General features: G+C 40.2%; 1 protein-coding gene across 1 annotated transcript in view; it reads right to left on the reverse strand.

The window, feature by feature from the left end:
• The window catches only part of Su(P) (prostaglandin E synthase Su(P)), an 84,161-nt gene that overhangs the window by 13,043 nt on the left and 46,932 nt on the right, over nucleotides 1–24,186 (reverse strand). The window contains exons 3-4 of the mRNA XM_067147152.2: nucleotides 17,297–17,499; nucleotides 6,242–6,353 (exon numbers count right to left, since the gene is read on the reverse strand). Coding sequence (XP_067003253.1) covers nucleotides 6,242–6,353; nucleotides 17,297–17,499 — 315 coding nt within the window. The remainder of the gene's footprint in view (nucleotides 1–6,241; nucleotides 6,354–17,296; nucleotides 17,500–24,186) is intronic.

Below are 24,186 nucleotides of genomic sequence, written 5' to 3' on the forward strand. Positions count from 1 at the left end.
GAATTCAAATCCACCTCACCAAGGATGTCAACACTAACTTTCAAAAACAAGAACAAGAAATACACAATAATAAATGCACATGCACCAATAAATAAGGACAACCAACAAAATCCACAGAAAGTAGAAAAATGTTGGGAAGGTCTGGAAGAAATCCTAGGAAATACTCCAGAGAAAAATGTTGTAATTCCGCTAGGAGACTTCAATGCACGAATTGGAAGGAATGAACCATCAAGAACCACAGGAAAATTCACGGCTCACAGCAAGACAAACATGAATGGTAAGAGGTTGATAGAGTTGTGTGAAAAATTCAATTTGAACATCATGACCACCAAGTTCCAGAAGAAGCCAAAGAAACAAACATGGATATCACCTAACAAATTATTGGGCGAATTTCAGATTGACCATGTTGCAATCAGTTATGAAAACTCCAGAGAAATTCAAGATGTACATGTAGCTAGAGGAGCAAACTTCGACTCTGACCACTATCTGACAAAAATTAAGATGAAATTAACACCAGAAAGGAGAAAAAGTAGTGGTACAAAAATTACAAGATACAGAATAGAAGATCTGAAGTTCAATCAGCAGACTGTGAATGAATACCAGAACAGGATAAATAACATTCAAAGTCACAGTTGGACTGAGATGGCAACATCAATACAACAAGCAGCGGAACAAACGATCCTACGAAGTAAAAAGAAGAAACATCCGTGGTGGAATGAAGTTTGCGAAGAAGCACTACAAAGAAGGGCTCAGACATGGAAGAAATGGAACTCAACTAAGAAACCAGAAGAGGTGAATGGAAACATTATGACACACAGCAACTAAAGAAACTAGAAGAAGATTTCGTTAAAAACAATACACGTAATTTCTACCAGACATTCAGGAGGAACTTAACAAGATACAAACCACCAACCCTATGCTTCAAAGATGACGAAGGAAATCTAATCACTGGAAATGAACAGAATGGCCAACACCTTGCAAATTATTTCCAGAAACTACTGAACTGTAAAAAACCTGAGGAAACTCTAATGTTTGAGAAACCCAAGAACCAGACACCGGACTCAGAACCACCTAATAAAGAAGAAATCAGGGGAATAATAACAGGACTGAAGAACAATAAGACGTCAGGTGAAGATTCAATAGCTGCAGAGTTATTGAAATATGCCGGAGAACACTTACTCAGCTAGAAGCACTGTTTGAGGAGATTTGGCAGACGGAGAGCATCCCAAAGGAATGGAAGACATCATTAATACACCCGCTGCACAAAAAAGGAGACAGAACAAACGTTAACAATTACAGAGGAATATCATTGCCACCAGTTGCCTCTAAAATTCTATCCAAGGCACTACAAAACAGGACTGAAGGGATAATAGAAAAAGAACTTGGTGAATACCAGGCAGGATTCCGGAAAGGGAGATCATGCAGCGAGCAAATTTTCAACCTAATCTCCATAATACAACTACGTGCACTCACAGCCAAAAATCTAGTGATTGTATTTGTGGATTTTAAGAAAGCCTATGATTCAGTTGACAGAGCAACTTGATAAGCACGTTAGAAGAGTTTGGGATAGATAAAAAAACTAGAAATTTAATCAAAGAAACCATCACTCACACTACATCACAGGTTAAGTTTATGGGTATGTTGTCAAAACCATTCAAGATCGAAACAGGTGTCCGACAAGGGGACGGGATGTCACCACTCCTGTTTAATGTTATACTTGAAAAAGTGGTCAGAGAGTGGAGGAAGAGACTGACGGAATTAGGGGTGGAAAATGGAATATCACTGGGAAGATCTGGAGTCAAAATTGACTGTCCAGCATTCGCAGATGATATGGCAATACTGGCAGAAGACACTGAAACAGCCAAGGTACAAATTGAAACACTTCAAGAGACTGCTGTAAAGACGGGACTTCAGATATCCTTCGAAAAGACGGAACTAATGATTCAGGACAAAAAGGATACGACACAAAATATTGTCACCAAATATGGAACAGTTAAAAGAGTACAGAAGTTTAAATATCTAGGGAAATGGATAACCCCAACAGGACTACCAGGAATAGCATTACAGGAAAGGGCAAGAAAGATGGAAGCAGCATACTAGTTATGTCGAAATGTCTACAATAAAAAATCAGTTTCATTCACTGCAAAAATCAGACATTACAACACTGTCATCAAACCAGAAAGTCTATATGCGATCGAATGTATTCCACTGAACAGGAAGGGCTTACTAGAAAACATTGAAAAGACAGAAAGGAAGATCTTGAGGAAGATACTAGGGCCCAGGAAAGTGGGTCAAGAATTTAGACTGCGACCAAATGAGGAACTATACAAAAGGACTGAAAAAATCACAACATCCTTCAAGAAGAGAAGACTCTGCTTCTACGGACACATTAAAAGAATGCCACCAGAGAGAACAGCCAAGCAAATTCTGGAATACATGGAGAAGAGGAAGACAAAAACTAGCTGGCTTAAAGGGGTCAAGGAGGATATGGAGGAAAATAATATATCACAGCAGGCAGTATACAATAGACAGGAATACAGAAAAATCATCAACAAAATTAAGGGATTCCAAGATCAAAGTAGCAAAAAACGGACCGGCAACAACTGGTCACGAGAACGTAAAGAAGCCCACTCCGAAAGGATGAAGAAGTACTGGGCCGACAGAAAGAGGAAGAACCGTAAATGAATGATGCTTAACGTGGTCCATAGTAGACCCATTCGAAAACAAGAAGAATATAATATAATATAATATAATATAATATAATATAATATAATATAATATAATATAATATAATATAATACAATATAATATAATAAGCCATTTTCTGGTATAGGATAATGTGAGAAAATGGCTGAACAGCTTTCAATGAACGAACCCTCATTTTAAAGCATCAAATTCATATTTCCACTCTTTTCTGTAGGCTTTTACATGAGTGAGTTGTGTAATGTTGCTCTGCACAGGAGAATAACCAAACATAACATATCAAGTTGAAAGAGGTACTGTATTTCTCTGAATCCAAGACATTTTTTTCAGATTTCATGTGAAAAATAAAGGGTTGTCTTGCATTCGCGATCTAACAGTAATGAACACCATTCGCATCTACCATGGTAACCACGCTGCTTCCTTCACTTCACGCACGCATACAAAACTCGACCTTCATTGTCCGCGTCTTTACTATACATTGTTAGCCGCGGTAGTCAGTTGTACAATGCATCGGTGCAAAGCCACTGGTTCTCGGAAAATAGTGAAGAGAGTGAATGACATTCTCCTAGCCACTACAAAAACGTTTCTCAAATCTGCAGAATGGCATCAAAACATTACTCTCTTGAGCTAACTACAAGGTCAACCATAATGTACTTCTGAGCCCCAGCTGCATGCGAAATGTCATTCGAACTGGAACAGTTAGGATACGGCCCTTTCAATTCGTAGAAAGGCCACGGTTACTCAGTGGCAGAGTTATAACACGTCTACTGTACGTGACATTTATTATTAACCCGATGAGTCCTACGCCCACTTATAGACGGGCTGAAGCGGCCGGTCCAGCAATGCTACGCCCATCTATAAACAGTGCACAAGAACTTCCGGTTCACTCTTGAGTTACCAGTGTTTCGCCCCACTGTGCAAAGTTGGACTCATCAGTTGGTAAATAGCACACCCAATAAGATGCATGGCTATTGCAATCTATATCACTCTCGAGTGCCAATTCGATCTCTGACATTTTCTGCCATCATTTGGGCATTATGTAGAACTAATTGATCACGGCTTATAGCTTCGGGAAGTAACTTACAGAGCTATTTGTAGGTGTCTGAGGAGCTTGACTGTGGAGCTCGTCTGTGATGTTAACAAGCATGGCGGAACAACAAGCTAGTTGCTCCCGCAGCAATGTTATTTTGGATCAAAGAATTTTTCAGTTATTAACCACAGCGGAAAACGATGATGAATAGGATGATTTTAATGAACTGTTAAGCAATTTTGAAAGTTATAGAGAGCGTGTTCGAAATATTGTACGTGAGAAAGAAACACAGCCTCCTTCAAAACGAAAGAAGAAAAACAAAATCTAATTCATCACTATTTTCGTGGCGGATGGATGAATTTTCTCCACCAGACTTTCAAGTAACTGTGACAGACTCTGGGAGCCAAGTAGTGTTGATGACAACCCCAAAATCATTGTTTTTTTATAAACTTCTGTGCCAGTGGAGTTGGTGCAGCTGGTTGAACAAATCAATATCACAGACAAATAGTGGAAAACATTGAACTGTCACCACACTGCAGGTTTATGATGTATTTTAAAATATCAACTTATGTACTTATAAGGAGTTACATTTATTAGTTGCCTACTAATTTTAGGAAATCATTTTATTTTGGGCACTTTACTTTGTATATAGATGATGTGCGCGTGGCCACAAGAAGTGTAATTTTGGGTTTCTCACAAAATAATATTGAACATAAGTGTAGAATTTTCCATTTTTATTTAGATTTATAAGGAACCAACATTTATAAACATTTTTAGCTAATCACCCCACTGATAAATTAAATTGAGACTTTTACAATTTTTTTACATACGAATAAAAAACTCAGCACTCAGGTACCAAACAGTCAACTGGTAACTCAGCACTTAAAAGGTTAAACACACGGAAATAAAGAATAATTGTTCAGCTGCAAGAAAATACAGCATAAATAAAGCCTATGTTTGGCGTTGGCATGAAGACAAATATAGTCAAAAAATGCGTACTGTGCAAGAAAGTCATTCGGTGGCCCACAACAAGGACACTTAGGAAATTGAACATGAAATTGTGAGGTATGCGAGTGAAAAAGGTTGGAATGACCATGACATGAGATGTGATACGAAAGTGGGCTTCTGAAGAGGAATTCCCTGAACTTTCAAAAGCAGTATCAGTTACCTCTAATGAAAATGATTGGGAAAGTAGATAGAATTTACATGATAGTTGTGTGTTAAAAGATATTGTGTGTGTTTAATTTTTTCTCCAATTAAATTTGAAATTTGTTATAAATAAAACTAAGATTTCACAAAGGAATTTTTAAGCCTGATTTAATTTTTTTGAAGGAAAAGTGGGGTTCATCTTGGATTTGGAGAAATATGGTATTTTCTCAGTTTACCATCCCAATTTCCTATGTGGAAACAATCCTGTGAAATCAGTTCTTCAGTATCGTGTTTCATCTCAGAATTATTTCAAGTCGCAAAGTTAGGTGAAACACCCTGTGTAGAGAGATAATAATATGATAAACACAATGAAAGGTCACTGGGAAGAGGATACAAGGACAAATATGAAACCTCAAATGGGCAAGGACAATCTCTGCATCTTCATACATGGCCATCTTCAAATTAATGGCTTGTATTCTCAGCCTACGATAAGCAGTTACGAATTTAAAGCGATAGGCTAAACGACTTATTTTTTACTCCAAACTGAAAGCTAACAATAGTTATAGTGGACTATGTTTTAAAAATAGTTTTTGCAGAACTTATTAGAGGTAATGAACAATTCTTACTCTCACAGTATAGATGTGCCAGTGTAAGCTGAGTTTTAATGAATTTTGTCAGGAGAACACTGATCTTTTACATGCCGATATTGTATAAACCGAGCTTGATAGCTGCAGTCGCTTAAGTGGGAGATAGTGGGCCCTGAAGATGTAAAACAAATAGAAAAAAGAAAAAGACATTGTATAACACGGAGTGACAAATGGACTTTTTTCTGCCCTTCAAAAATCCGACTACCTCCGCCAGGTTGATGAATTATGATTGTATATATGATGTTTAATGTTCATAGCTGAAGGAGGTTCAAAAGAACTGAAACATGTACTGTTCTAGTTTTTAATCATGACAAAGATTCTCAAACTTTAGGTTATAGAAATGAACTGCAACTGTATTTAAAAGGTGGAAATATCAATACATTTTCTATAAAAGAAAATTCTGTATAACACTGACCTGCGATTGTATTTATCCTACTATGTGTTCCTATGGCTTGATTTGTCATGTGTTCTTTTCCATTACTTAAAATGGCCCATTAGATTCCTGTCCTCCTTTTGTGTTTGTCCTGTGTCCTAATCTTTCGCCACCTCTATTAATTTTTATCGTTCTGCCTCTTCCTTTTTCCCGCGTTCATCTGGCTTTTTTTAATATGGAGATCTGGAGAATGTCCTTGTCTGACCTGTCATTGTGTATTAAAATGTTCTAATTTGACCTCATTGCAGGTTTAATCTACTGACTAGTACTATTACTCACTTCAGAGAACCAGTTGAAAGCCTGGAAAGCTTCATCTAGGGTACGATAGACATTAGGAGACAGCATGTGGACGAGAACATCATCAGCCCACTTCCTCCACTTCCTTTCCAGCCTGTAAAACCAAACAAGTGAGATATTAAACACAAATTTTATACCTTTCAGAGTTCAGTCTGCAAGGCTTTGTCATGTGTTCCTTTCCATTACTTAAAATGGCCCATTAGATTCCTGTTCTCCTTTTTTTAAGAACCACATAATATCCGCTGTATTACTTTGTTAAAGGAACATTTCTCTACTAGAGCTACGTGCTGTACCGTATGTGTAGCAACCAGGGTCCGTTCGGGGGAGTGGGGAGGTGGTGGTGATTACCGTTTTGAGAGGAAGTACAACTAGCCAACCATCCTCTATAAAACACTAATCAGGGAGAAAAAAAGGAAAGGATCCGACACTTCGAAAAATGAAGGGACCAGCTAAAGAAAGACAAGGGCCATGAAGGGCGTGAAAATGAAAGATACCCTAGCCCTCGGAAACCTAACAGCAACGGGTCGGAAAAGAACAAGAGTTGAAACAATGCCAGGACTCAGCTAACGGCCCTGTGGTCGCCAATCCGTTTTTTTTGTTTTTGTTTTTTTCAGAGTTCAGAGCCCCTTGGGCCCCTTTTAGTTGCCTCTTACGACAGGCAGGGGATACTGTGGGTGTTATTCTTCCGTCCCCACCCGCAGGGGGATGAGTAACTCGCATATCTGCAGGAGTTTCAGGTGAACTTATCACAGTATAGTTCCATGCCTCGTTTAATTACTTCTGACCTTCTGACCTGTAATTAAAAACTGACTAACTGTTGTTGCCATGGTCTCCCACTACTTCTCTCACCTACCACAGCCAATCCATGATTCTCTTCCATTCGTCTCACTTGACCCCACTACTAAAGCTAATTTATGCACAATGCTTCATCCATTAAATTTACTGATTGCCACTGTTCTGTCCTGCTTGTACCAGCAATCATTCTCATCACTTTCATGTCTGTTACTTCCAACTTATGAACAAGATATCCCAAGACCATACCGTACAGGAAAGTAAGTCTAATAAGAGGCTGACGTTTCGAGTTTCTTGCATTAGCTTTGCCGCACCACTTACTACACTACCATCCTGGGAGAATACATATCCCACGTATTTGAAATGATTCACCTGCTCCAGTTTTGTATTTCCTACCTGACTTTTTTCAATCTTCTTAGAGATTTTAAAGATAAAATTAACAACATTCTTTGCACAGTTTGAGTCTTGCACAGTACATGTGCAACATACATTATGATGCAAAATTAACATACAAGGCAGCTCTAAAAATAATGCACAAATGCAAAGTATTAGCAGTTTCCAGTACGTAACACTGAAGAGGGGTATTGTCCATAAATAACTGTTCATGTCTGAACATGTTATACATGTTGATTCCCATAGGGAACCTGAAATATTTGGCTCAAATATTTGTATCAACGTTCACTTCTGTATCAGACACACGTAGTGGCGTGCTGATACCAAAGAGAGCCTAGCAGGTCAGGTTGAATGTAAAAGTGTTGTTGGCAGTCTTTTTCAATATCAGCGGTATTGTGCACCATGAAGGTCAAATGGTGAGCTACTATTATCTCAAAGTCTTGCAATGTTAGAGAGAATATGTCAGGAGGAAAAAAACCAGACTGTGGAGAAACAACTCCTGAACCATGACAATGTACCAGTTCACAAAACGCTGTTGGTTCGTGAAGTTTTGATGAACACTATGAAAACTGTGCTTCCTCATTCACCCTATAGCCCAGGCATGTGGACAACCTGAGTGCTACTGAGTCTGAGGTAGTTAGCCTGGCAGATTTTGAGTTCTGATGGCATACTTTTCTTCAATTATACCAGACACTTGCTGATCAGGCATTTCCTTGCACAGAGGGGGTGCTGGATTGCTGAGTGATATTTAACACTACAAATGCACTAAAACCACACAAAATACAAAAGACACTACTACTGTATGCATGTATCACACCTTATAGGGTCCGGCTCCATGGCTAAATAGTTAGCGTCCTGGCCTTTGGTCAATGGGGTCCCGGGTTCGATTCCCGGCAGGGTCGGGAATTTTAACCATCATTGGTTAATTTTGATGGCACGGGGGCTGGGTGTATGTGTTGTCTTCATCATCATGATGAGCAGGTCACTTACGGGTGTTAAATCAAAATACCTGCACCTGGCGAGCCAAACATGTCCTCGGACACTCCCGGCACTGAAAGTCATACACCATTTCATTTCATACCTTACAGGCTTTTTATCCAGTATGGGCATTTTGAAACATTTTACTTTGTTTTATTGAAGATGCTTGGAGAACGCATACTTGTCAATTTGGTACCACCTATGTGTGGAATTTTCTTGGTCCCTGCTTTTATCTTCCTCATCATTCTCATCCTTTTCTCCCTACATGCTTTCTATGATCTCATCTGTTAAAGTCTCCTGTCACAGTTTTCTTTGTTCAACCATTCAGATGTCTTCGCCAACTTCAGTTTCTCCTCAAAGTTTGTGCAACATATCAATGTACGAGAGCAGATCGGAAAGTAACGCACAATAATTTTTTTCCAAAAAAGTTAAATATGTACTAAAACCAAAGGAATCACAAATGAACTTGCATCTTTGACCTACTTTTCTACATAGTCGCGAAGTTTCTCAACACATTTCTTCCATTGTGGTACCAGTTTCAATATGCCCTGTTCATAGAAGTCAGTTTGGTTGGAGTATAGCTATCTGCGGATTGCTGATTACACTTCCGCATCTGTCGCAAAGTGTTAGCCAGCCAGGAATTTCTTCGTGGGACCAAACACGCGAAAGTCTGATGGTGCCTGATTCGAACTGTATAGTGGGTGCTTGAGCACCACCCACCCAAATTTGGCGAGTTTCTCATGAACAGGAGCAGCAACATGGGGATGGGCATTGTCATGAAGAAGTTTGATACTGTCAGCATTAATGTTGTGGCGATTGTCACGAAGGGCAAGACGCAACTTAACCAGAGTTTTTATGTAAGGTGCAGCATTCACAGTGGTCCCGTGTTCAGCAAAGTCCACCAATAACACACCAAATATGTTCCAGAACACTGTCACAAGCACTTTCCTAGTAGATTGAGTCACTTCAATTTTTTTTTCCGTACTGGGGAACCAACATGTTTCCATTCCATACAGGCCTGCTTGGTTTCGGGCATTTAGTGGTATGCTCACGACTCATCACCAGTGACAATTCCTTTCAGAAAGTCATGACCTTCTGAGGTGTGACATGTTAAGTGATCCATGCTTGTCATCATTCGCTGGCCCTTGTGGTTGTCAGGTTCTTAGGCACCCAGCGAACACTAACTTCATGGAATTTCATTGTGTCGTGAACAATGTCATATACCGCACCATAGGAAATGTTGAATGTCTGCAATAAGGTTCGCAGGTGCACACACCGGTCGTTCAAAATTGCTGCCTTAATGATGCGGACATTCTGCGGAGCTGAAGCTGTTACCGGCCGCCCGGAATGTGGCGAACCACTAAGGTTCACACGGCCCTCTTGAAAGAATGCACACCACCTAGAGACATTGCTACTGTCCAGACAGTCATCCTCATACACGCCATGCAAGTCCCTGTGAATTTCACTCGGTGTATACCTTTTGGCCAACAAACCTCTAACTAAACCTTGCTGCTCTTCAAATGTGGACGACAGTAACATGCGCGCCATGTTTGTTTTGTAGTTCAGGCTTCTCTCGCTAGAGCTGCACATGAAAACAAAATACCCTCTGTAATGCAAACTTCAAACTACAGTCGAAATTAGTTAGGACGTTTTTGTGGAGACCGAAAAGAAAAAAGTCCTAAAGAGGGAATGTGCTAAAAAAATGAAAAACAATTACATTGTTAAATTTAAGGTTAGGTTTTAACGTAAAAATAATTATGAGACTCACGCCAAATTCCTCACGGCAGAGTGAGTCATGATGACAATCGTCGCAAGTTGGATCACAGTTTCAGTACACAGTTTACCGAGTTTGTGTTCGAAACAGATTCAGCCAGTGCTCCACTTTTCATGTATTTTTGCTGTCTTCTGAGAGCATCTCTGAGCGAATGTCTCAGTTTCTCCCACATCGCCTTCGCTTCAGCACCTGCAACAATGGCTTCGTGGCTCGTATCATACAGAACTTCGCGAACACGCATGGCTACATTTAGTTTTTCTTCCATTTCGAACTACAAAACACAATATGAACAGCCAAAATCACCGTGAGTCTTGCAAGAAACTGCGGTCCGCAGGGTCACCATGGGCAACAACTGCGTCACGTCACCCTGCGCCGTAACATGCGCGGGTCCAGTCAGTTCTGTGGTTTGCATAAACTCACCGTGAGTCACCCTGCGTCTCATTTTGCGGCGAGCCTTACCTGTAGTTTTTGTAATATTACTCTGAGACATTTATTCTCTACAGCCATAGCACAATTATGCTTTTGACACCTTAATGAGGACAATTAAATTGAAATAATAAATAAGGTAGTTCAACCTATTCAATACAAATAAATACGAAATGTAGTGTTACATTCCTATTTAATTATAAGTGGAAGCGGTATCGGTTTCGACCCCAATCCGGGTCATCATCAGCCGAATAAAACGCAAAAAACAATGCATAGGTAAGAAAGAAATTAAAGATCAAACCCCACAAAAACAGTTGAAGAGGCAATATAAAACAACGGGGAGAGGCACTGTAAAATTCAGAAGAAGTAGAAGGTAAGTCACTTAAAAGAAGCAAGGCGCAATCTTCTGAACAGCAGCATAGCACACGTAAAGTTCGGCATTGTCTCATAATGTTTACGAGAAGTGGAGAACAGTTAAATGAGCCAGCTTGCATACAATATCAAGCGCGAAGTCACAACACAATCCAACAAATATGAAGATCCAAAATCGTGCAGAAGCCGAAGACGAGTAGCTTAACTGAAGTAAATTGCCAGCTCCCGAAGATCAGCGTGACATATTCAACGTCAGGCACTGTGCTTTCAAACGCCGATGGAACTCGAATACCTTAATGATCCAGTATTTGCTCCGGTTGCGAAAATGTACATATATATATATATATATATATATACACACACACACACACACACACACACACACACATAATACAATTCAATATAATTGAAATATGTAACTAGGATCCTGTAGATTTTTAGAACAGTTGACGTAAAAAACAACTGTGAAGAGAAAAATGGTAAAAAGCGGAAACAAATGAAAAACGTTGTGCCGTTTCACAGTTCTTTATACGAGCTGGTAAAACAAACATGGAGTCTCTGCGATCAAAATGTTAAAATAAATGCATTTAACGTCAATACGGGCCGGAATGTATTTTCATCAGTCAGTTATGGAAAGAACCATGTATAGAAGGCGCAGGAAAAGAATGACAAATGGACATTATTTAAACCTATTTTTTAAGAAAAAAATTTCCTCATCACTCACTATATAATCAGACCTTGAAGCAGTAAGAAGACGTAGGACTAGACTGAAAGAGATTATTCATCTGGAGTAAATACCGTAATTTGGAAGGAAATATGATTCGCGGCTACACGCCCAACACTTGTTATCAAGATTTAATCGCTGCGCGAAAGATAAAATACTATAAAAGGAGATAAACCAGATTACAATAGAGCTACGTCACGAAGTGGCGCAGAGCTTAAATAAATTTGCCCGATACAGCTTAATAGTAAAAGATACATAATGATCAGCTGTTGAGTACGTTCGCACCAATAAAGATATAGAGGAAAGAAGTTCCTTTTCAAATTGGAATAAATACTTAATAATTATCCTAGTCGATTTGGAGCTAGCATATTGGACTAACTGTACCATAGCAAAATCCATACAATTTGAGCTTCACAAGAGACATATTAGTTGAAGAATGCCAGCAATGAATCACATATTTTGTTATTATTCTGTTACATACGTACGAGATTCCACTATGAGCCTGTAAAGAAGCAAGGTAACGCTATTTAGATCCTGATGGGGCGATACGATGTTGATCATCCCTGATGACCAGTAATCAATTGTGGAGAGCTACGATGAACCCGATCACTCGTGGAGGAACCAGATGACGAGATCCTAATCTCAGATGACCGGAGATGAGAAGACATCGAGACCACCTTGAGCAAAGCTAAGTCCATTATCTGAGTCGTTTTCGTAAGTAAGAGAATATTACCTTTTATAATTATATGTTGATATGTGTATTTGTGCGAAGACAGTGCGTAGATAAACGTCTAGATGAGATGATTGGAAGTAGGTATTCACCTATATGAAATGTCAATTTCATTAGTAGGCGTGGTCACCAAGTGATATTCCGATCGTAATGTTTCCAGTGATATGTGAGAGTAAATAGTTAGTGTTATTATTATTATTATCAGTGAAGAGTAAAGTGTGAAGTTGACATTAACACCAGTGTACACTATTTTAATCAAAGTCACTCGGTGCGAGATCGTATATAGGAAGTGTTTATGGAGGAATAAGGCAGTAGATTACTCAGAGTTATGATGTTAAATTTGGCACTATGGCGATAGGAAGTAAAGAGGGCATTTTAAGAATGTCACGGCACGTTGACGTGCAGTTTAATGAAGTGATTTGCATATGATGAAGAGAGAGATTTATTATACGTGAAATATGAGTAATAATTGACGCGTTATAGATATGGTATAAGGATGATAGTGATTTATGATGGTCATATTTATTATTTCTTCGAGAGAGATAGTCATAGTTGTTCTAAGTTGAGACAATGTGATTTTCAAGTGATGTTTCTGAGAGTGTCAGTGAATTCTTGCCAATTCCATATGATAATTCTTAATCCTATGCATTTTCACATAGCTTAGGATACGATCTCGAGAGTGATAGAGCATTGTTTTTATCCATGTTAGGATTGTCTAGAGAATCATACATGTAGTCATGATAATATTTAAGCCTTCACAGAATTATTTCGGATGATTTTGAAACTCACTGTGTATAACATTATTCTGAACAATATTCAACCTACTAGACTAATCACTGGTGACATAGCTATTCAAAAAGGATTATTTTTAGTCGAAGATAGTGTCTTCTGACCAAGTAGATTTTCCGTTAGTAGTAGGTGTGATGATAATTTCATAGGGTATGTATGATGACGTTTCTTACAACCAAATACGCACGTAGACTAATACTTATCACTGAAATTAAGGTCACATTACCTTAAGTTTATAAGTTAAATCTTATGATAACGTTACTTGGAGGGTGATTACTTATGGTGAGTGACACAGGGAAATATGAGTAACTAAGAGGCAATTGAGCATGCGAATGTGGATATTTAAACCGTGAAACATACGTGAGTGTACTTGTCAATTCAAAATCAGGAGAAGTTCTGAGATAGTTTTTTTTTTATTGAGAATTTTACACCTGCATCGAGACAGACAGTTAGTGTAAATTGAAATATGTGTCAGACCTGTGAGTAAGGAATAGCTAGTAACGAACTGAATTTCATATTTATCCGAAGAATAACTGATATTCAGACAATTTGAACTCCAATTCTTATCTGAACACCAACTCGATGATTCCATAAGCATTCTTTATTTCTCAAGAAAGTTTAATCAGAGATATTGTAAATAGTAATTGGTACAATTTTTATTTTTTTTTCTTCTTAAAGGATGCATCCAACACTCTTAATATTCTTGATTTTGATGTTTATTTTCTTGCCAATACGGCACATGTAAATATAATTAATTTCATTCATATTAGTTTAATTCATTATCGCCCAACTTCGTAAGTGAATTGCCTACGAATGAAAACATATGCTTCTTTATAATTCCCAAATGTTATGTAATATTTCTTCTAATATTCTATAATTTTGAGAGATCAATGGACTCATGAAATGAAATGGTAGAATCCTAGAATGCGTTTATTTACGATGAGTTCGGAGGATATGATTTTTCTGAGATGTTGGTGAAGAATACAGACTGTAGGAATAACAACGAATTACTCACTTCAAGAAGTTTTCATTGGTCGAATTTAAGATGATTTTTCTTATAATGTCTAACTTAATATTTAAATAAATGTGAGATAGTATAACCTCAGCATTCCTTCTATGTGTTCCTAGAATAAGTATTAGTTATAAGATAGTGGTATCTTCAGTTGACGTCAATTTCTCTATGAGCTAATAAGAGTATGGTATCTAACTAGTAACGGGTAAGAGACGTCTTTCAACGTTAGTTAGAATCTACCATTAACCGACCTGAACGTTTTTCTCTTATGGAACCCATACCCATAAAACTTAGTTGTTGAACCAACTGAATTTAGAGCTAGTCAAGATCTCTTGTGTCCATGCCTGGACGCGGGAACGGCGCAACGTATATGCACAGTGCGCTATTTCTTGAAGATAAAAATTCAGGTCGTAATTGAAGTAGTCAAAGTCAGCGCAAGGCAAGATTTTAAATTTGAATGTGAAGACCCAAAATGCAGGTGGCACTATAGTATATTAGTACCGTAAAACGGGGTAACTTCGGCCACTTTCTCGTATATTTTTAAAATTAAAATGTGAAATATTCCCTCTAATTTTCTGAAAAATATAATATAAGTTCTGCCATGTTTGTTCTTCATTTCTAAATATGAACATAATTCTAATTGTTATTCAGTAATGAATTATAATTATCGAAAGAGTGGCCGGAGTTTTGGGGTAACTTCGGCCGCCATAAAAATATCTCTTAAAACAAAGTTTTCTTCGATGTAGTGTTACTTCGGCCACTGTGAATGTTTTTTAGAAGCCTGCAAAAAGCCCAGTATCAACAATCACAAACAAATTAAAACGATTTGTGGTGAAACAGAAGTATAGTGATCAAATTCACATTTTTCACAAAGAAGAAACTATTTTATTTAGCCTAAGCGTACAAGCATTGTATGTTATTACAAATTAAGTGTTGCATTGCGTAATTATTCGTAATGGTACAAAAGATAATAAATAAAAAGTACGAAAATCATAAAGACCAATAGTATGGAGGAAAAAGGAGATCGAAAAAGAAGCAATCTTGTAGACTGTTCTCATAATACACTGTCTTCTAAATTATAAAATATCTGGGCCGTCAATCAAGTTCTTAATTGCGCCTCGTCCATGTCAACTGATTTCCGTCTATTTATCATTGAATAGGAACCGTCTTTCTCCTCCCTGTCGGGATAAACTTCCCCGTTTATTGTTATTGTGGCTTTATTAATCTCTTCTAAAGCATTCTTGAAGTAAACAGGCTCGTAATTACAAAACCCGCGGCCGCGTAATGTTTTCCTGTACGTTCTTGGCATGGCCGAAGTTAACCCGGAAGTGGACAACTTTCATCACAAAACTATTCCCTGAAGAACCTATTTGAATAAAATGTATCAAATTGTGTTGATCAGTTACCAGACGTACTTACATTTTGACCCCATAAACTACTGGAACGGAGAATCGAATGCTGGGGCTAGAGAACAGTTTGTTTTCTGCTGTTACCAGAGAAGACAATAGTCGGGGCTGTGAAAAAAATGGATTGACTCAAAAATGAGACCGCCAATGTTCTTTGGACTACCGAGTTTTGATAGAGCATTCTATTGTACGTGCATTTCAGCTGTTGCAAATGGTTTATCTTTTTCAGTTTAGGAGGCAGGAGACAATAAGTATTGATATTCGTCAGTGGCCGAAGTTACCCTGTATGGCCGAAGTTACCCCACTTTACGGTATACAGTTCAATTCGGAAAGTAGTTTTTTTTTTTTTTTTGAGGAGAGGTGAAAAGAAGATGATAGGATAAGTTAATAAAGGAAGAGGATTAGTATACAAGAGAAGATTAAAAGGATTTGAAGTTAAAAGATGATGGGAAATGATAAGAAAGTGAAATAAAGGAGGGGTAGTTTAGGGCGGGTTAGGAGGGTGAGTTACTGGAGGTAGAAAATGTGGGTAGGAACTTTGTAAGGCGGGTTTAGAAATTTAGAATTTTTGAGAAGAAGAATTAGGAAGTCAAATAGGATATTGGGTTTTTCATAAATGTTGTTTAAATTGAAACGAGGGTCAAACCAGCTTATAACAGGTCAAATATACTAACATTTTCCAATTTAACTTTGCTGGAGGTTTAATCTAAATTTAAAATTATATTCAGCGATCCACTTTATTGCTCTCAAATGCGATTTTATTTGACGTAAATAAATATCACACAAAAACATGTTCACTTCCTTGCGTAAACTACTTTACTGTCACTGTAAGTCACAACACACAATTACACACAATAGCAAGTAACACTACAGCACTTAACAGCGGAGTAACCTGAAGTCGATTCTGACAAGTACAGATATCAACAACACTGACTCGCTCACTTTAACAGACACTCTCTTGAAATGACTCACTCACTGACAGACACACTCGAAACATTGATTGACCAGCTAGTGGAATGGAGTACTCCAGTAATGGATCCAGCTCGAACTTTTGATTACTGTTTACCAATACACATGGAAATCTCTCCAACATTCCTAATGTCTCTACATGTATCTGGATAATACCTTAGAGTACGTTTCCAGAACCCTTCATATGTACCAAATGATAGCAGAATACACCTAATATATACAAACATTATAGAGTTTTCTACAGCTTTCGACTATATAGATTTTGAGGTTAAACTTATACACAATACGTATTTGAGGTTATACAAATTTATAATACATATTTGCAGGGAAACCATGTATTAGTCATATTTAACATTTAATAAAAGATAATTTAACATTTAATAAAATATATTAAACATAATAATTGAAGGTTTTACAACAGTTAGGACGTCGTACCTACGACAAGTTGAATACTATCCAAGCCTGAATAGTCAACTGAAGCTATCAAATTGAAATCTTCAGTGGAACTGTGTACTATCTTCCTAGCTGCCTACTATGACTGCTTCTACGTGTGGAACCAGCAGAGGAGGGGAGGACAAAGCTAACTAAGCTACAGGTAAGTCCCCTAAAGATTTAGTTTCAAAATTCAATTAATTTATGACCATGCCTTGTACAGGATAAAGTATTACTTACAGAATATTTTCTTTTGTTCTGTCCTTTGGAATATCTTCTTGGAACATGAGGAAATAGCGATTCATGATTTCCTTCTTGATACTGCCATCATCATCAGTGTAGGAGATGGTGGGGTAGCACTTGACCACCTCAGGCAGACCTTGATCTCTTTCATGAAGGTAAGATGTGAGCGCCGAGATGATCATGGAACTGTCGTTGAGTTGCTAAAACAAACAACACTTCATTAATTAAACTTCTATGTTCAGGGAGTATCACAGAACTGACGCTTCATCCTTCAACAAAACAAGCTAAGTCACCTACTACGATGCGGAATCAGCTGAAACTCGCCAAAACCCCACTGTCTGCTCCACTGCATGTGTATCAAGGAGCTGTTGTAGTTGATGGGCTGTCATTCTCTATACCGCCGTCAGCGAGAAAACCAGCCCTGCTGTAAACATGAGCACGTGTTCATGTTAGCGTTTATTGGTTGATGCTATCAAAGAACGCATGCGCGGAGACATCAAAGTAGTTTGTTAGCCAGGGCATAGCATAATGCAATCCTATGTGCACAACGTCCAAAATATAATTTATCAAATAATTTCAGTTAGAATAATATGCAAGAACTGATTCATTATCATTAATATAAGTATGCAATTTAATCTGAAGAATGCCGGGGACCCATGCATTCACGCTTGCAATGTTGAATCTCTAGCCTCTCCGTTCGTGGAGGCTTGACGGAAAGTTTACTTTCATTCACCTCCAGAGAGTTGATATGGAAAGTGGTAAACGGATATGTTACACACAGGGGCGGCCGTACCTTATGTGCTGAATAAATTACTTTAATACTGTTATCTACAATCAAATACAATGCAATGAAAAAGACACCAGCTAAAGAATAACAAATCATTCAACTCTCCTCACAACCATGTTAGTCGTGCGCTCCACGCTGGGTGCTGGCTGTGCAGATCACAGCTCAGCGAGAATTTCTAAGCCTTTTGCCACAAAGCAGGAACTCCGCCTTTTGTGCATGCATGCTTAACTTTCTCGATAGGCTGTGGAAAGAACAGCCAAGACATCACTTCACAGCGAGTCTTCTGTTGTATGTCCTCCGCTCTCTTCGCTCAGCGCCAGCCAGCCGCACGCACGCACGCAAGCGTGGATCATTCGAGACTCGACGTGCAGTCTTCAGTGCGCGTGTCTGTTACGTCATGTGCAGTATATAAGGAGCTCCCTCTCTGTCACTCAGGAGGATTCTCCCCAGTGTCCTGCTCCAGAATACACTAAACGTCGAACACGGAGGCTACTCCTCTTAAAAATGTGTCTCGACCAGGTGAACGGAATTCTGGTAGTATGAGGTTTCATCTCAGGTCACTACTCCATGTCGAGCCCCGATGTTGTATGCCACACATCCCCAAGCTCACTCAAGCTCCGACACACACATTAGATTCTCTAATTGTGAACACAGCTTTCATTTAGTACAAGCTTATGAACTCAGACACTTCAAGTTAGAAGGAACTCTCTTAGCTAATCTATGCTAGTGCAAATGATAGTTTTCAACTATCACAAACTATATCTTTCCCAAGAACTATCTTTTCAAGATAGCAGTGAGTGTAAATACATTCAGAGTGTACATAGTTTATAGAAACAGAAACTCTCTCATGATTAATCATCTACTTTGCTTCAAGACAATTTTATGTTTTATTCCTGTACATACTGTAGAATTCTGTGTGAAGCAAATAAATAAGTTGTGTTCTTGTAAACCTTATCTTGTTTACAACACAACTCATTGGCGACGAGGTAAAAAAAAAAAAAAAAACCTACGTGCCATCTGCCACCAACACATTGGCGACGAAGTCAAACAGTGGTCAGTGTGTCGCGCACTCATTCGAAACGAGGTACAAAACTGATTACATTCTGTCGTCTACTCATTCGCGACAGGGCAACAAACTCTTACAGGATATCGTCCACTCATTGGCACAGTGACACTATACTCCGTAACTATCACCACTCCACATTGGAACCTGTACGGCCTCTACCAGAAGTTAGCCTTTTCTACAGTGCAACTATTAGCCTCCTTCGAACTACGGACAGTCAGCCGACATTCCATGGCTCTCTCTCGCTCGCAGCACCTGTTCGGCACGCTTCAGCTTGCTTGCTCTCTCACACACTCCCAGCTGTTCCGGTGAAGGTCTCGCCTACAGCCAGCTTAGTACACGCTGCTAGCCAAGTTCTTTTCTCTCACGCATCTCAACATGGCTACAGCCGAGCAGCTAGCTGCCGTATTGCAAGCTCTACAGCAGCAACAACAAGCGGCATTGCTCACAGCTATGCAAACTCTTTCTGTTTCTACACAGCCCTCAGCAATTCCTCCGTTCTCTGCTTTTGATCCGGCTAAGGAAGAATGGTCAGTCTATTTCGCCCGCCTACAGCAACATTTCATATGCCATTCCGTCACGGATGACAAGCGCCAACGTGCACTATTTCTCAGTTCGGTTGGCAATGCTACGTGCGAATTACTACAAAAATTAAGTCCAGAGGAGCAACTCTCTGAAGTGCCGTTCGCACAGCTCTTGGCCCGTATCAATGAACATATGCTAAAGCCCCGCACATAGTGGTCGCTCGCTACAAATTTTTTCAGAGCAGGATGCAACTGCATCAGACTCATGCTGAATGGATAGCGGAATTGCGAGGTCTAGCTAAACCCTGCCAGTTTATATGTTCCAAGGATGGTTGTGGTACGCCCTATACCGATTCCCTCATTCGGGATATGGTCATTCTGCATACTCCTGAGGACAAAGTTTGTTTTGACGCTATCAAGAAGAGTAACCCTTCTTTAGAAGACATCCAGCGTATTGCTACAGTATACGAACTTACTACCAAGACTGCGGCAGAAATAGCTTCTAAACACGAAGTCGCTCAAGTCTCTACTCCAGCCCGCCAGTCCTCTGCTACCTTGAACCGCGAAGCCAAGTCGCTCTCTGCCAAGCATTCTCGCCTGGTTCCCTCTCGTTCTTCTCCAAGGAAGCCCACTTCTAAGAGCAAGTCGCAACTCCTGCCTTCCTGCAGAGGATGTTTCAAACATCATGAACGTCGTGCCTGTCGTTTTGTTCAAAGCCACTTGTGAACGATGTAATAAAGTAGGACACATCAAGACTCTATGTCAGAGTTCGCTCCGCCCTGCTAAGACTCGGGCAGCGCGCCCGAAGCATATACAGCCCCGACAGGACATGGAAGTTGATCAGATAAATCTTATTATTCCCACCAAGAATTCTCACAAGATCATCGTTCCTCTATCATTCTCTGATCGCTCTGTCGATTTTCAGTTAGACACTGGATCACCTGTCTCTATCATTAACCTGGCTACATATCACGACTTAGGTTCACCTTCATGCTCTCCAGCTGACATCCAGCTTGTTACATTTAACAAACGGAAGATTGACATTAAAGGCCAAATCACGCTTCCCGCCAGTTATAAAGGAATTCGGAAGGTCATTCCACTACTCGTAGTCAACAACTACACCACATCGAACATTATGGGCATGGATCTCTTTAATTTATTCGGTTTCCAGATTCATGACAACATCAACGTAGTATCTACGTTGCAACCTACTTCTGATATTACGGCTCTCCTCGAGCAGTTTCCTGAAGTCTTCGACTCTACGCTTGGAACTGCCAAAAACTGTACAGCTCACATACAGCTGAAATCGGGAGCTAAGCCGCGCTTTTTCAAAGCACGTCCAGTACCCCTGGCACTTCAAGACCAGGTCACTAAGGAGTTAGAAAGATGGGTAGAAGCTGGAATAGTGGTACCAGTCAATTCCAGTCAATGGGCCACTCCACTAGTTGTAATCAAGAAACCTGATGGATATGTACGACTTTGTGGTGATTTCCGATCTACGATCAACGCACAAATCGACACAGATATATTTCCAATTCCCCGTCCAGAGGACTTATTCCGTCGTCTAGCTGGTGGACAATTCTTCTCTAGAGTGGATCTTAAAGAAGCCTATCTACAGCTACTTTTAGATGAAGAATCCAAGCAATTTCTCACACTCAACACTCCTATCGGACTGCTCCAGCTCCAGCATCTCCCGTTCGGCGTCTCTTCCTCAGCTGCTATTTTTCAGCGCTATTTAGCTCAACTCACCAACTCCATTCCCGGTTGTGCTAACTACCTTGATGATATTATTGTGACCGGCACAGATCATCAAGAGCATCTCCATAATCTGCGCCTCCTTCTCACGAAGTTGAAAGACAATGGCCTACGAGCGAATCTCACTAAATGCACTTTCTTTCAGCCGCAAGTTCATTACCTGGGACACATCCTCGATAAAAACAGCATTCAACCTAGTGAACGGAATGTCTCGGCGATTGTAAACATGCCTGTACCACAGAACATCAAGCAGCTCCAATCCTTCCTAGGCAAAGCGAACTACTATAACAAGTTCATTCCCCGCTTCGCTTCAGTTGCAGCTCCATTAAACGCCTTACGCAAAAAAGGTGTTAAATTTCAGTGGTCTCCGCAATGTCAACAGGCCTGGCAAACAATCAAGAAAGCCCTTGTTCAAGCTGTTAAACTCACTCATTTTCAGCCTGGCAAGCTCATCACGCTAGCTACTGACGCATCAGATTACGGCGTCGGCGCCGTTCTCTCCCAGAAGGATCGTCACGGACAAGAACGCCCCATCGCCTTTGCTTCGAAGACACTTAATGAGCATCAACGTCGGTACTCCCAGATAGAAAAAGAAGGTTTAGCAATCATCTTTGGTATTCGCCGTTTCAATGAATATCTCTATGGCAACCATTTCCTGATCATTACTGATCACAAGCCTCTAGTACACTTATTCCATCCTGGTAATAAGATCCCTGAGCATTCCTTCAGAAAGCTTCAAAGATGGTCCATGTTCCTTTCTGATTATTCCTATCAGATCGCCTATCGTGCCACATCCCAGCATTGTAATGCTGATGCCCTCTCTCGCTTACCAGTCGGTCCTGATACTGCCTTCGATTCTCAAGAATCCGAATGTCTTCAGTTAGACATAGAACTCGAAGACACCGTATCCACCTTTCCTATTGACGCTACCTGCACTGCTAAAGCTACGGATAAGGACAGTACACTGGCTACGGTACGTACTTACATCCGCAATGGTTGGCCCCTTCAGAACAAACTTCCTGCCCACCTTGCGCCTTATCATCGTATTCAGCATCGTCTTACGACTCGTGCCGGAGTTATACTCCTCGAAACCGGCACCACCTTCCGAGTGATTATCCCACCTAGTCTACAGACACAAGTTCTCGACTTGTTACACCAAAGTCATTGGGGTATATCCCGCACTAAGCAACTGGCACGTCAACACTGCTACTGGCCTGGTATTGATGCCGCCATCGAAAAGCTCATCCGCCATTGTGAACAATGTCAAATTAATCAGAACGCCCCGTCTTCTGATCTAGCTTCATGGCCTCCTGCTACTTCTCCATGGGAACGAGTTCACATCGATTTCGCAGGTCCTTTCCTCAATTCCATGTGGCTCATCGTCATAGATTCTCTATCGAACTTTCCCTTTGTAGTGGATATGCATTCGACTACTACTACAGAAGCTACCATTCGTGCTCTTCAGAAAATATTTACAACTGAAGGCTTACCTCAAGTCCTAATTTCTGACAATGGACCGCAATTTACAGCTACTGCTTTTAAGAACTTCTGTACATATAATGGCATTCGCCATATCCTAGCACCGCCTTTTCACCCTCAATCTAATGGTGAATCTGAACGCTTTGTACAAACTTTTAAGCAAAGTATGAAAAAAGCTGTCTCTTCAGGCTTAACTAAAGACCAAGCATTGTTACAACTCTTAAGCAACTACAGAACTCTGCCCGGCGCTGATAATGTCACTCCCGCACAAAAGCTCCATGGACGACCTCACAGAACTTTACTTTCTCTGTTGCAGCCTCTTCCGGCCCAGCCTAAGACCTCGCCAACAAAGTTCACCGTCAACGACAGGGTCTACATAAGGACATTCAAGTCAAACCCGCTCTGGTTACCTGGTGTCATCCGCAGATCTTTGGGCCATCGTCTCGACGAGATTCAGACTGCTGAGAAACGCATTTGCCGCCACCAGGACCAGATACGCCTGCGCTACCGTCCATATCCGGCTATTGATTCTCTTGTTAAGCCAGATAAATCTATTGCTGAACGAGCTTTAGACCATTTAATAACCATGGGTTCCTTTTGAGGACGATGCAGCGCCACTCCGCCCAGTCACAGCTCCGGACAATACAACAGAGACGTCAGAAGCTCCTGCCCAGCATCGTAGCCACCGCCAGCGCCGCTTCACGCCGTATCGGCGTATTTAGGAGGGGAGGGTGTTGTATGTCCTCTGCTCTCTTCGCTCAGCGCCAGCCAGCCGCACGCACGCAAGCGTGGATCATTCGAGACTCGACGCGCAGTCTTCAGTGCGCGTGTCTGTTACGTCGTGTGCAGTATATAAGGAGCTCCCTGTCTGACACTCAGGAGGATTCTCCCCAGTGTCCTGCTAAAGAATACATTGAACGTCGAACACGGAGGCTACTCCTCTTAAAAATGTGTCTCGATCAGGTGGACGGAATTCTGGTAGTATGAGGTTTCACCTCAGGTCACTACTCCACTTTCCCTTCCTTCATCCATGTCGAGCCCCGATGTTGTATGCCACACATCCCCAAGCTCACTCAAGCTCCGACACACACATTAGATTCTCTAATTGTGAACATAGCTTTCATTTAGTATAAGCTTATGAACTCAGACACTTCAAGTTAGAAGGAACTCTCTTAGCTAATCTATATCTTTCCCAAGAACTATCTTTTCAAGATAGCAGTGAGTGTAAATACATTCAGAGTGTACATAGGGTATAGAAACAGAAACTCTCTCAAGATTA

The sequence above is a fragment of the Anabrus simplex genome, chromosome 5 (assembly GCF_040414725.1).
Source record: "Anabrus simplex isolate iqAnaSimp1 chromosome 5, ASM4041472v1, whole genome shotgun sequence".
In the NCBI taxonomy this organism is placed as follows: Eukaryota; Metazoa; Arthropoda; class Insecta; order Orthoptera; family Tettigoniidae; genus Anabrus; species Anabrus simplex.